General features: G+C 38.1%; 1 protein-coding gene across 1 annotated transcript; it reads left to right on the top strand.

The window, feature by feature from the left end:
• Nucleotides 1-3608: 3608 nt before the first annotated feature.
• LOC148255895 (uncharacterized) lies at nt 3609-7695 on the top strand. Its single transcript, XM_088220516.1, has 2 exons — nt 3609-4007; nt 7582-7695. The coding sequence occupies exons 1-2, from the start codon at nt 3609-3611 to the stop codon at nt 7693-7695; spliced, it is 513 nt and encodes a 170-aa protein (XP_088076642.1).
• The last annotated feature ends 6038 nt before the right edge of the window (nt 7696-13733 follow it).

The following is a 13733-nucleotide window of genomic DNA, read 5'->3' as shown; positions in this document are numbered from 1 at the left end:
AAGCAAAACACTGGTGGCGACTTAAGAAGGAAGTTCTACCTACTCCCATCACTTGGGAAGTGTTCATGGATGCATTCCTTGACAACCTTTTCCCTGTCTATATCCAAGAAAAGAAGGAGAAGGAATTTTAGGATCTCTGCCAAGGACATTTGATGGTTGTCCAATATGCAGCCCTTTTTGTCCAACTGTCTAGATTCGTCCCTCTAATAGTCACCCTTGAAAGTCGTAAAGGTAGGAAGTTTTTAAAAAGCCCTCATGCCGATATTTATGATCGGGTTGCGATGCTAAGACCTAGCTCGTATTCGAAGGTGCTAGAATATGCCTAGTTGGCTGAAGACCTCATCTCAACCAGGCACTAACACATTACACGAGTCTGTACCCAACAACAATAATAATTCCAACAACCTAGAAAAAGATTGCTCGACCCAGTAAGTAGCCACCTCGATAAATGAACCATAGTTTCCCTTCTCCTTACCTTACTTCCACTTACGGGTTAGCCTACCTAACCCACCCAACCTTATAAGCATTGTGGTTGCTCGCGTGGTGACCTACCCTATCGGCGTATCAATCATGCCTGCTACTGGTGCGGAAGCACCCAACATCTTATAAAAGACTGCCCCCATCGACCAAAGGACGTGGCAAGGCTTGTAGCACAAGGTCGTGTTTACAAACTAGATAAACCTGGTGCTCTTCCTACTCTTGTTCTTATCTAGAGTATGTTTTCTATTCATGATACTTATGTCAAGGCTTTGATCAATACTGGTGCTACTTACTCTTTTATTTCCTGTGCATTTGCTTGTGAGCTTGATATTAGGGCATAATATTTAACAAAAATATTAACGATAGAAACTCCCTCTAGGGGATTACTGGAAGCTCACTATATAGATAAAGATTGTAAGATAAAAACTTTAGGGATAGAAGTATGCGTGAATTTAATATTGCTAGAATTTTTAAGATTTGATGTGATATTAAGAATGGACTGGTTAGAAAAATATAGAGCAATAATTGATTATGAAAGTAAAATTGTAACCTTGCGATCCCTAAAAAAGAAATAAAATCTATTGTTAATATTTTTCCTAATAGTCAAGTAAATAGGAATATGGGTGTTGATCGTGCTGCGTGTTTCATACCAATTGTCTGCAACTTTTTGGATGTCTTTCCCATCAAACTTTCTAGTCTGCCTCCCCCGCGAAAGGTGGAATTTCTAACTGAACTACTGCCTAGGACCCAACAATCTCAAAGCCTGCCTATCATATGAGTCATGCTAAGCTAGCAGAGCTAGAAAATAAGCTTCTGAACTAATTAGCCAAAAGTTTATCTGCCCTAGTCATTCTCCTTGGGGTGCTCTAGTATTATTCGTGAAAAAGAAGGATGGTTCCCTCAGACTCTGTGTAGACTATTGAGAACTTAACTGGGTAACATTTAAAAGCAAGTAACCCTTACCTTAGATCGATGACCTCTTTGACCAATTGTAAGGACCCACAATCTTCTCCAAGATTGACCTTAAGACGAGATATCACTAGCTATGAGTCAAAGAAGAAGATGTTTCAAAGATCACTTTCCGAAGTAGGTATAATTTGTACAAGTTCAGGTAATGTCGTTCGGGTTAACTAATGCCCCTGCAACCTTCATGAACCTCATGAAGAGAGTTTTTTGGCACGCACTAGACCAATACATCATCGTATTTATTGATGACATCTTAGTGTACTCCAAGAGCCAGGAGGCACATGCAGTACACTTGTCTGAAGTGTTGGAGATCCTTCGTCAAAACAAACTGTATGCTAAACTTAGCAAATACTCCTTCTAGTTGGATCGAATCTTCTTCTTCGGTCATGTAATTTTGAGTGAAGGAGTTTCTATGGATCCGTCCAAGGTTGAAACAATAATCAACTAGAATCTGCCCACCAATGTGGTCGAGGTACGTAGTTTTCTTGGCTTGATAGGTTACTATCTGCTATTCATCGATGAATTTTCTAAGATTGTTGCTCCATTAACTTGACACACCCGAAAGGGCATGCCATTTATCTGGAATTATGAATGCAATGCAAGCTACCCTACTCCTGTGTTAATCCTTCCTGATAATATGGGAAGATTTCAGGTATACTGTGATACATCTCATATTGGCTTGGGGTGCATCTTGATGCATCATGGTAAAGTAGTCACTTATGGATCTCGACATATGAAACCTAATGAGTGAAACTACCCGACCCACGATCTAGAACTGGCGGCCATTATCTTTGCCCTGAAAATATGGCATCATTACATGTTTGGTTAGACTTTCAAGATTTACACTAATCACAAGAGTTTGAACTACATCTTCTTGCAGAGGGAGTTAAACATGAGATAGAGATGCTGGATGGATCTTCTAAAGGACTATGATTGTAAGATCATCTATCACCCTGGTAGAGAAAATGTAGTCGCGGATGCACTAAGCTGAAAGGAGTTCGTAGTGTTGGCCCAAACCATGGCCTCTAGTTGGAAATTAATGGATACTATGCAGTTGCTCCACCTCAGCTATTATGGCAAGGGTATCTATCTCCCTCATATCCGAGTCCTGTCGGATCTCTTCATGAAGATTTGAGAAGCTTAGTCCACGGATCAGGAACTCACCAAGAATCTAAGTAAGTTCTCTTATGATGAATTTCTTAACTTTAGGATTTCAAATGATGGGCTGTTTAGATTTCATAATCAAATTTGGGCTCCTGTCACTGTAAGGGCAGATGTTCTTAAGACTGCCCATGCCTCCAAGCTATCTATCCATCTCGAGAGTACCAAGATATACCAAGATTTAAAGCATCAATACTAGTGGTCGGGAATGAAGAAGGATATAATCGGTTACATCTCCAAATGCCTTACATGTTAGAGGATTAAGGCAAAACATCAAAGACCCGACAGTTTATTACAAGGTCTAATGATTCCTGAATGGAAATAGGAGGATAAAACCATGGATTTTGTCATCAGACTGCCCAGGACCTGTTCTAGTCAAAAACTATTTGGGTCATCATTGATCAACTAACCAAGACAACCTATTTCTTGCCCATCAGGACCACTGACTCTACTTGCAAATTAGTCTACCTTTATGCTAATGAGATTGTTCAATTTCATAGTGTTCCCTCATCCATTATGTCTGATTGAGATCCTTGATTTACCTCTCACTTTTGGGACAACTTTCAGGAAGTTCTGGGGTCTGGATTGTACTTCAGTATCACTTATCATCCCAAAATGGATGGTTAGTCAAAATGTACGATCCAGACATTAGAAGACATGTTATGTTCTTACATCCTTGACTTTAGTGATAACTGGTATGAATATCAGTTCCTATGTGAATTTACTTATAATAACAGTTATCATTCTAGCATCGGCATGACTTTGTATGAAGCCTTGTACGGTAGTTGTTGTCGTTCTCCCACTTGTTGGAACGAAGTCAGAAAATAGCATCATTTGGGGCCAAACTCCATCAAAGAGACTATTGAGAAGGTCACAATCATTCGTAAGAACTTAGCTACCACCCAGAGCCAGCAGAAGATTTACGCAGGTAATCATAGACGACCCCCGAAATTCGCCATTAGAGACCAGGTTTTCCTCAAAGCTTTTCCTACAAGGGAAAGATGCGGTTTGGGAAAAGAGGGAAGTTAAGCCCACATTATGTAGGACCTTTTCAGATCATTGAACGCATTGGACCTGTGGTTTACCACTTTACTCTATCCCAAGAGATTACAGGTTTGCATGATGTTTTTTACGTCTCGATGCTCAAAAGGTACCACCCTGACCCTTCTCATATCATTCCTCATAATGAAATGCAGATACAAGTTGATATGACATGTGAGGAGATCCCCATGGAGATTCTTGGATGGACCGATAAAGTCTTGCACAACAATACAATTCCCATGATGAAGGTGCAGTGGCAGCATCATACCCCAAAAGAAGCAACGTGGGAGTTGAAAAGCGAGATGAGGGAAAAGTTTTTGGACTTATTCAAGACAAATTTAGGGACCCAATTTTCTAAGGTGGGGGGATGTAACACCCCACTCACAACTATACTTAATTTGTATTTGAAAAACTCTATTTATTCGGGCCTAACAGCCATACTAAACTTATTTATTCTATTTCGTAATTTATTTTTGTGATTTATAAATTTTATCGATTTTTATTTTATCTATATCTATTTTGATTTAATTATTTAATTTTCATTTTTTTTAAAATAAAATAAAAAAATAAACAATTTTTAGAAAAACGAAAAGCGTCCCATCCGCCCGCGCAGCATGGGGTCAATCCTGCGCTTGCCTTTTTGCGCACAGACAGGCTTTCTGTGTGTCACTTCGTGCATGGACCAGCTATGCACACTGTGCTTGCATTGTCCACGCAGCAAGCCTATGAAGATAGGCCACTGTGTACTTAGGGCCCACGCAGCAGGCGAGCCCATGCGACCTATAGGCTACCCCTGTAGAGCGTCGAGCGGGTGAGGCCACTACTGCCTCACGTGGTATGCTGCCACCCCCCTCAAGTAGCATATCGCCGCTCCTGGTGCTGTATCCGATGGAGGAGGTCTTCCTCCTTCCTTTTTCATGTCGAGCATCTTTTTCTCTCTCTCTCTCTTCATTGAATTTTGCCACTTGGCACAAATCCAACAGCTCCCATTTTCTCCACACTTTCAATTCTTCGATCTTTCAAGAATTAGAGAGAGAGAGAGAAAGTGATATAGAGAGAGAAGGAGAGGAAGAAAAGAAAAATGGTGTGGAAGAAATTATCAAGGTTTTGGTAAGGAATTTAGTTTTTCTTTAAACATCTTAAAGGGTATTTTTAGACAAAAAGAAAAGATTAAATTGATAATTCTTTGATTGTGCCCGTTTTGTATGCTTTGTGTTTTGTAGGCTTTATAAGTTGAATTGTTCTCGATTTCAAGCATGCTATGTGTGTGATAGACACTTGATGATTTGCATGTAACTATAATAATATGAAACCGGTAAGCGTAACTAAAAAATAAAAATAAAAGAACAAGAAAAAAAGAAAAAAAATGTGGAATGAAGCATGAATGGTCTGAAGTATGTATCTTTGATGACATGCATAATGCATTAGGTGTCTCGTTAGATTTTTTTATCTCTGAGGGGTATTTGTTCCCCTATCCCCATCTGGGGTATTTGTTTTCCTCTTCCCCCATTTGGTTTAGAAAGACATAAGAGGACCGCCTCTATAGATGACGGCGTACCCTCTAACGAAATCGTGACGCGAATATCTATTAGGGGTCACCTTTGGCTAAGTACTATCATGACCATTAAATATTTAATAGGACCACTATGGTGGGTACGACCTTGGTCATAGATCATACCATGGTTTGGCAAGCCGAAAATGTGCCTAAGCAAATTACTGTTATCTGTATCTGATCTGGTCATTCCATATGGGTAGTCAAAAATCTATATCTACCTTCAAAGATGGAAGTCGTAATGACTTCGTGAAACATGACATGAAAATTTAAGCATTTCATGGTTTATTTGATTTTCTCTATTTTCTAGTATGTTGTGTATTTGTGTTAATTATATTAATGTGATGTTTTCTCTATAAATTATTTTCATAAGGTAAGATAGGTCTATGAAGTAACCAAATGGTAAGTGTTTCTATTAAAATAATTCACCTTTAAAAACTTATGATGTTATTTAAATACTGTTTTACTTACTAAGCATATGAAACTCACTCTTTCCATATCCCCCCTCCCCCCCAAGATGAAGAACAGAATGAGGAACTGTCAGCTGACCTATCCATTGAAGTTTATGAGGATCCCATGGATCTGCAAAACTTGATTGTATGATTGTCCCCGCACTCTAACGAGTCCAATAGTATAATGATAGAAGTAGCCTTCTTTTATATTTTAACATTGTATTTTACCGCCACTTCTGGGCTCAGTTATATATGTGTCATTAGAATTCATATATTTGCAAGGGATTTGTATTAATTTGCTCCACTGTGTAAAATTTTATCATGCACTCGTAATCTATTTTTGTATATGATACCCACATTCCTTAATTAGCTTTGGAATTTCACAAACTACCTAGTTTGCCTCCCCATGGGAAATAAAAATTTTTATCAACCTATTTCCTGGAACATAACCTATCTCAAAGTCTTCTTATCGTATGAATTGCATTGAACTCACTGACTTGAACACTAGCTCTCCGAGCTCTTTGGGCAGAGATTTATTCACCCCAATCATTCTCCTTGGAGTGCCCAGGTGTTATTTGTAAAGAAGAAGGATGGTTCCCTCTGATTGTATATAGACTACATAGAGATCACCTGAGTAATGGTGAAAAGTAAGTATATTTTATCTCGTATTGATGATCTCTTCGATCAATTGTAAGTTGCTACAGTTTTTTCGAAGATCAATCTTAGATTGGGGTACTACCAGTTGAGAGTAAAGGAAGAAGACATCCTAAACACAGCCTTTCGATGCTGATACAGTTAGTATGAGTTCAAGATTATGCTTTTTGGACTAACTAATGTCCTTGCTGCTTTCATGGATCTTATGAACAGGGTTTTTTGGCATGCACGAGATCAATATGTCATTGTGTTCATTAATGACATCCTGGTGTATTCTAACAAGCATAAAAAACATGTACCGTACTTGTCTCGGGTATTGAAAACCCTCTACCAAAATTATTTGTATGCTAAGTTTAACAAATGCTCTTTATGGTTGGATCGAGTCTCCTTCCTTGGTCATGTAATTTCTGAGAAAGGAGTTTCTGTGGATCCATTCAAAGTTGAAACAGTAATAAATTAGAACCCACAAACAGATGTTACTAAGGTACGTAGCTTTCTTGGTTTAGCAAGTTATTATCGGCGATTCATCGATGAGTTCTCCAAGATTACAACTCCATTGACCCGTCTCACCAAGAATGGTGTACCTTTTTTTAGGATTACGATGTGAAAAAAGTTTTATTGAGTTGAAGTATCGTCTCACCCTTGCTCCAGTGTTGATCCTTCCAAACAACACTGAAAGATTTTAGGTTTACTGTGATGCATCTCATATGGGTTTACGATGTGTTTTAATGTAGCAGTGTCACTTATGGATCCAAAAAATTGAAGCTCCATGAGCGTAACTACCCTACTCATGCCCTGGAGTTGGCGGCCATAGTCTTTGCCTTAAAGATATGGTGTCATTATTTGTATGCTCAAATATTTAAAATCTATACTAACCATAAAAGTTTGAAGTACATATTTTTGCATAGAGAACTGAACATGAGATAGAGACGTTGGATGGACCTCCTGAAGGATTATGACTACAAGATCATCTACCATCCCGGTAGTGGTAATGTGGTTGCTAATGCTCTGAGCTGGAAGGAGTCTACTTTGTTGGCCTAGAAAATGACCTCCAATTGGAAGCTAGTTTATGTAATACAGGCACTTCACCTTAACCATTATGGCAGTGGTGCCTCCCTCTCTCAAATTCGAGCTTCACTTAATCTTTATATGAAGACTTGGGAACCTCAATCCATCGACCCAGAGATAACAAAAAATCTAAGGAAGTTTACTTCTGAATTTCCTAATTTTAGGCTCATAGATGATGGATTGTGCAAATTTGGGGATCGTATTTAGGTCCTTGCAGCTGTCAAGATGGATGTTTTCAAGGTTGCCCATGCCTCCAAATTATCCATCCACCATAAAAGTACCAAGATGTACTGGGACGTCAATATTGGTGGTATGGAATGAAGAGAGACATTGTTGATTATGTCTCTCAATGCCTTACTTGCCAGTGAGTTAAGGCTGAACACCAAAGACACAATGATTTATTACAAAGTGTCCCTATTCTGGAATGGAAGTGGGAGCATGTGACCATGGACTTTGTCACTAGTTTACCCAGAACCTGTTATGGTCACAACTTAATATGGGTTATTACTGATAGGTTTACCAAGATCACCCATTTTCTACCAATTAGAACAACAGATTCCACCAGCATGTTAGCTCGCCTATACGTCGGGGAGATTGTTGACTCCACGACGTTCCCTCACCCATTGTATCAGACAGAGATTCTCAATTCACCTCCCATTTCTGGGACAATGTTCAAGAAGCACTTGGTTTAGGATTTTACTTCAACACTGCCTATCATCCTCATATTGACAGTCAGTCTGAATGTACCATTCAAACACTCAAAAATATGTTGCGCGCTTGCATCCTAGACTTTGGAGATAACTGGTATGAGTACCTTCCCTGTGTATATTTGCTTATAATAATAGTTATCATTCTAGTATCGTCATGGCTCCGTATGAAGCCCTGTATGATAGGAACTACTATTTTCCCACTTGCTGGAATGAAGTCGAGAACTAGCGTCACTTGGGACCAGATTACACTCAAGAGACTATTGATAAAATCGCCATTATTTGAACGAACCTAGCCACTGCACAGAGTCACTAGAAAAGCTACGCCGACAACCATAGAAGACCCCTAGAGTTTTCTGTCAATAATCAGATTTTCCTTAAAATCTTTCTCTACAAGGAAAAAATGCAATTCAATAAGAAGGGTAAGCTGAGCCCCTATTTTGTGGGACCTTTTTAGATCGTGGAATGTGTTAGACTTGTGGCGTACTGCCTTGCTCTACCTTCAGAGTTTACGAGTCTATATGATATTTTCCATGTTTCTATGCTAAAAAGGTACCACTTGACACTTCTCACATCATTCATCACTAAGAAATGCAAGTCCAAGTAGACATGACATATGAGAAGCTCCCCACAAAAATCCTTGGTTGGATCGACAAAGTTTTACATAACAAAAGGATCTCGATGGTGAAGATGCAATGGCAACATCACACTTCAAAAGAGGTGACATGGGAACTTGAGAGTGAAATGCGAGAGAAGTTTCTTAACTTACTCATGACAAATTTGAGAGACCAAATTTTTTACAGGTGGGGGGAATGTAACACCCCAAAAATCTTCGTACTTAATTTGTACTGTGAACCCCTAATTATTCAGGCCTTGAGGCTATTTGAACTCTTTAAAATTTCATACTTTAATTTCTAGATGAAATTTAATATTTATTGAATTAAATAATCGTTAAATTTTATTTTGAATATGGATTTGTTAAAAAAAATATTTTTGAATTTTATTTAAAAAGGTTTCAAGAAAAAATGAAGGAGAAAACAATAGAAAAAGCCTGCAGGAAACGCCTGCAGGAAAGACCCCCCCTCGTGCAGGCCTCCCATGCGGTTACCACTGGGTATGCAACAGTGTGCACGTCCCATCCACGCAGGGTGTGAGGTGCATGGTCTGTGCATAGCATTGCGCATCCTTCTCACGATAGGCCAGCAAGTAGTAAGCTTGTGCGCGCGGTAGGCTTGGGTAACATGCGATGCCTCAGGTAGGGCACACCACCCTTTTTGGTGTCATACGCCACCTTTGGGCATCACATGCCATTGGTTGAGCATTGCACTGCCATCGTTTAGGTATTGTGCAGTCGTCGTTTGGGTGGCATGCCTCAAGTATTCACATTGTCATCACATCACCATCGTCACATCGTCTATCCGTCAGTCATCCCGTTGCATCAAGTCACTTTTATTTTCCTCTCTCTTCACAAGATTTTGCCACTTGGCACAAATCTAACAGTCCCCATTTTCTATAAATAAGGATCCCTCTTCACTATTTCCTCTCCAACTTCATTCTCCTATCCACAAAAGAGTTTTAAAGAGAGAGTGAGTGAGCTACAGAGAGAAGGGGAAGAAATAGATGAGAGAAAAATGTAGGAAAACTCCAAGATTTTTGATAAGGAATTTAGTATTTACTTTTAACATACTAAGGAGTATTTCTAGATTAAATTAACAAAGTTTTAATTTATTGGTTGCATGCTTAATTTTAATATGCTTAAGTAAAATTATTATATGTTAATGTATGTCTATATGAAAGTATATAAACTAATTAATTGCATGTTTAACTAAAAGGATTAATTTGCATGTGATAAATGTTGATTGTACAATGATGAAGTAATTAGCATAATGTTATATTTAACCGTAAGATTATGTATCGGTATTGGCATGCATAGCTCATAAAATGTTTCGTTAGACTTTTTATCTTTGAGGGGTTTCTATTTCTTCCTCTATCTTGTTTAAAAGGATGTGAGAGGACCACTGCCTGTGGATGACAGTATACCCTCTGATGAGAGTGGTGACGCGATATGATTGTAGGGGTGACCTTTAGTGAAGTACGGTCGTGACCATAATTTACATGTAAGACCATTGTGGTTCGCATTGTCGTGGTCATAGATTATGTCATGGTTTGGCTAGCCGTAAATTTGTTGGTTTGGCAAGCTGCAAATTACTAATATAATATGAAACGAATTGGTAATTTTACATGGATAGTCAAGAATCTGTATTGTCCTCAGTAGATGGAAGTCGAAATGACTTCGCTCAAAGGATAAAAGGAAATAAAGAGTATACCATGATTTGTTTGATTTTCTCTACTTTATGCATGATTGATTTGGTTGACACAATATGACTATGACGTGATGAATTTGATGATTTTTTTAATAAATTCAATTGTTTTCTTAATTAATAGACACTAACACGACTTTTGATGGTGAGTAATGATGGTACTTTATTTCAGTTTTTAATTTACCTTCAAAATCTTAGTAATGTTATTTAAATACTGTTTTTCTTACTGAGTATATAGAACTCACCCCTTTCCATAGGCCGCCAGATAAGGGTGATAGTGAGGAACAAATTTTTGATCTGCCCCTTGAAGTCTTCAAGGATCACGTGGATTTGTGAATCGTTATGAGTGCATATTTTGTCCCGCACTCTGATGAGTCCATCTTTTTTAGACGCTTGTAACAAATTTTGTTTCCACTTTAGTATTGTAAGAATGGGAACTCTATTATTATTATTTTTTAAGGGATTGTAATTATTCCGCTGCATACATTTACCTTATATGTAACACACCAAAAATCTTTGTGCTTAATTTATAATGTGAACCCCTATTTATTCGAGCCATAAGACATTTAAAACTTCTTAATATTTTGTTTTTTTAATTTTTTGGATGAATATTGTATTTCGTATTTTAAAATTTATATTTTATTGAATAATTCTTAAAATTAATTATTTTATTTTGTCATAGGAAAAATTATATTTTAGCTATTATTTAAATAAATTTCAGGAAAAAATAGAGAAAAGGAGGAAAATCTCGTTGGAACGTCCATGTGGGCTCTACATGCCGTGCACACATGCGCACGTGTAGCCAGCGCAGGACGTTGGCACTTTGCACATACCTTGTCCCTGCGGGGTACAAGGCGCAGTTCGTGTGCGTGTCCCATTGTGCATAGACGAGCACAATTCCATGTGCCATGTGATTGCGCCATCCACAAGGTAGGCCTGCGCGCGCGACAGGATAGTCCCGTACGCAGCAAGCTAGGCTGATGCTAGCAGTAGGCTAGGCCTATAGCGCACGGCTAGCTGGGGCTGCGAGCCCTGCCTCGAGCAATATGCGCTGCCCCTTTGGGTGCCATATGCCACTGGTTGGGCAATGTGCAGTCGTCGATTTTGGCGACGTGCCTCCATCGCTTGGGTGACGTGCCATCATCATTTGGGTGGCATGCCTTTGATTTTTGCACTGTAGCCACATTACGTGGTCAATTCGTCGGTCACATCCATCAGTCATCACATCTCACCTTTCTCATTGATTTTCTCTTTCCTCACCAAATTTCGCCACTTGGTGCAAATCTGACAGTCAACATTTTATATAAATAGGGACCCTCCCTTCACCATTTTCTCATCACTTCCATTTCCATTCTTCCATCCTCCAAGAGTTTTAGAGAGAGAGGGAGAGGAGAAGAAGAAGAAAAGGCATAAGAAACATAGAGGTTTCGGTAAGAAATTTAATATTTACTTTTAAACATCCTAAGGAGTGTTTGTAGAGTAAAATTAATAAAACTCAAACAGTGATTTCATGGTTGAGCTTTTTGCCTAAACAAAATAATTTCACCTGTTAATGCATGTTTTATGATCACTTGTGAACTTGTTAATTTGCATGTGTAATTTAGATGAAATAAATATTGATATGTGATGCAAGTGATAGTAGAATATTGTGACATCCCAAGAGTTAATTAAGGCAAATGGGTGTCAGATATAGATTCAGAATAACGAGTGCATGATAAAATTTATGTAGTGAAATTGAACCATAACAAATCCCTTACAAATATATATAATGTTCCAAATATATACATAAATTGAGGCCAAAAGTGGCTACAAAATACAAAATATAGGGGCCACTTCTTTCACTATGCTACTGGATTCATCAGAGTGTGGGAACAGTCATGCACTAGACTTGTGGATCCACAGGATCCTCATAAACTTCCAAGGGTAGGTCTGCCTACGATTCCCCATTTTCTTCCTCATCTGGGGGGAGGGCATGAAAAGAGTGAGTTTAATATGCTTAGTAAGGAAAACAGTATTAAATTAACATCATAAGGTTTCAAAAGTTTATTATTTTATCTTACCATTTAGCTTCCTCGTTTACCTAACTCTCTATTATGAAAATAATTTATTTGAGTACGAAAATTATTTATTAGCATAAAAAATTAAATATACATCATGCCAAAAAATAGAAAAAATCAAATAAATCATGAAATGCACATATTTTTCGTGTCATGCTTTGCGAAGTCGTTACAAACTTCCATCTCTGAGGGCAGATACAGATTTTCAGCTACCCAAGTGGAGTGACCAGATCAAATATAGATATGGCAATTTGCTCAGACCCACCTCCGGCTGGCCAAACCATGGTACGATCTATGACCACGGTCGTACAAACTATAGTGGCCCTAAAAGATATCTATAGTCACAACATTACTTAGCCACAGGTAACCCCTACAAATAGTGCGATACCACTCTCGTCAGAGGGCACATCGTCATCAACTGGGAGTGGTTCTCTTACATCTTTCCAAATAAGATAGGGAAGAGGGAAATAGATACCCCTCCGAGATAAAAAGGCTAATGAGACACTTGATACAATACGCATGTCAATACAAATACACTTCGAACCATACAGGCTTCATTCCACCTTTTTCTTTTTTTCTCTTTTCTTTTATATTTTTTAATTTTACCAATTATATATTATATTTATTAGATGCAAATTCGTCTAGTGCCTGTAATCCACATAACATGCTTGAAAATCAAAACAATTCAACTCATTTTAACACAAAGATATAAAACAGGCAAGATAACAATCACACTAAATTTGCTTATCTAAAAAATACTCCTTAAAATATATATAATGTAAGGCAAATGGGTGTCAAATACAGATTTAGAATAATGAGTGCATGATAAAATTTATGCAGCGGAATTATACCATAATAAATCTCTTATAAATATATATAATGTTCCAAATACATACATAAACTGAGGCCAGAAGTGACTACAAAATACAAAACATAAGGGCCACTTCTTTCACTATTCTTCTGGATTAATCAGAGTACAGGAACAGTCATGTACTCAAACTTGTGGATCCACGAGATCCTCATAAACTTCCATGGGTAGGTCTGCCTACGGTTCCTCATTTTCTTCCTCATCTGGGGGGGTATGGAAAGAGTGAGTTCCATATGCTCAGTAAGAAAAATAGTATTAAATTAACATTGTAAGATTTAAAAAGTTTATTATTTTATCTTACCGTTTAGCTTCCTCATTTACCTAACTCACCATTATGAAAACCATTTATTTGAATACAAAAATGGTACGTTAACGTAGAAAATCAAATATACATCATGCCACAAAT

This window comes from Carica papaya, chromosome 5, assembly GCF_054855325.1.
Source record: "Carica papaya isolate Zhongbai chromosome 5, ASM5485532v1, whole genome shotgun sequence".
Classification (NCBI taxonomy): domain Eukaryota; kingdom Viridiplantae; phylum Streptophyta; class Magnoliopsida; order Brassicales; family Caricaceae; genus Carica; species Carica papaya.
The sequence above is the reverse complement of the archived record's forward strand: the minus strand, read 5'-3'. Positions and strand labels throughout refer to the sequence as shown.

What these genes read in the sequence shown, in the direction of transcription:
- LOC148255895 (XM_088220516.1), top strand. Translation starts at nt 3,609, where the DNA reads ATGCGGTTTGGGAAAAGAGGGAAGTTAAGCCCACATTATGTAGGACCT. An exon ending in TAGGGACCCAATTTTCTAAG is followed by an intron (nt 4,008 to 7,581) that starts GTGGGGGGATGT and finishes GATCGTATTTAG; the next exon opens with GTCCTTGCAGCTGTCAAGAT.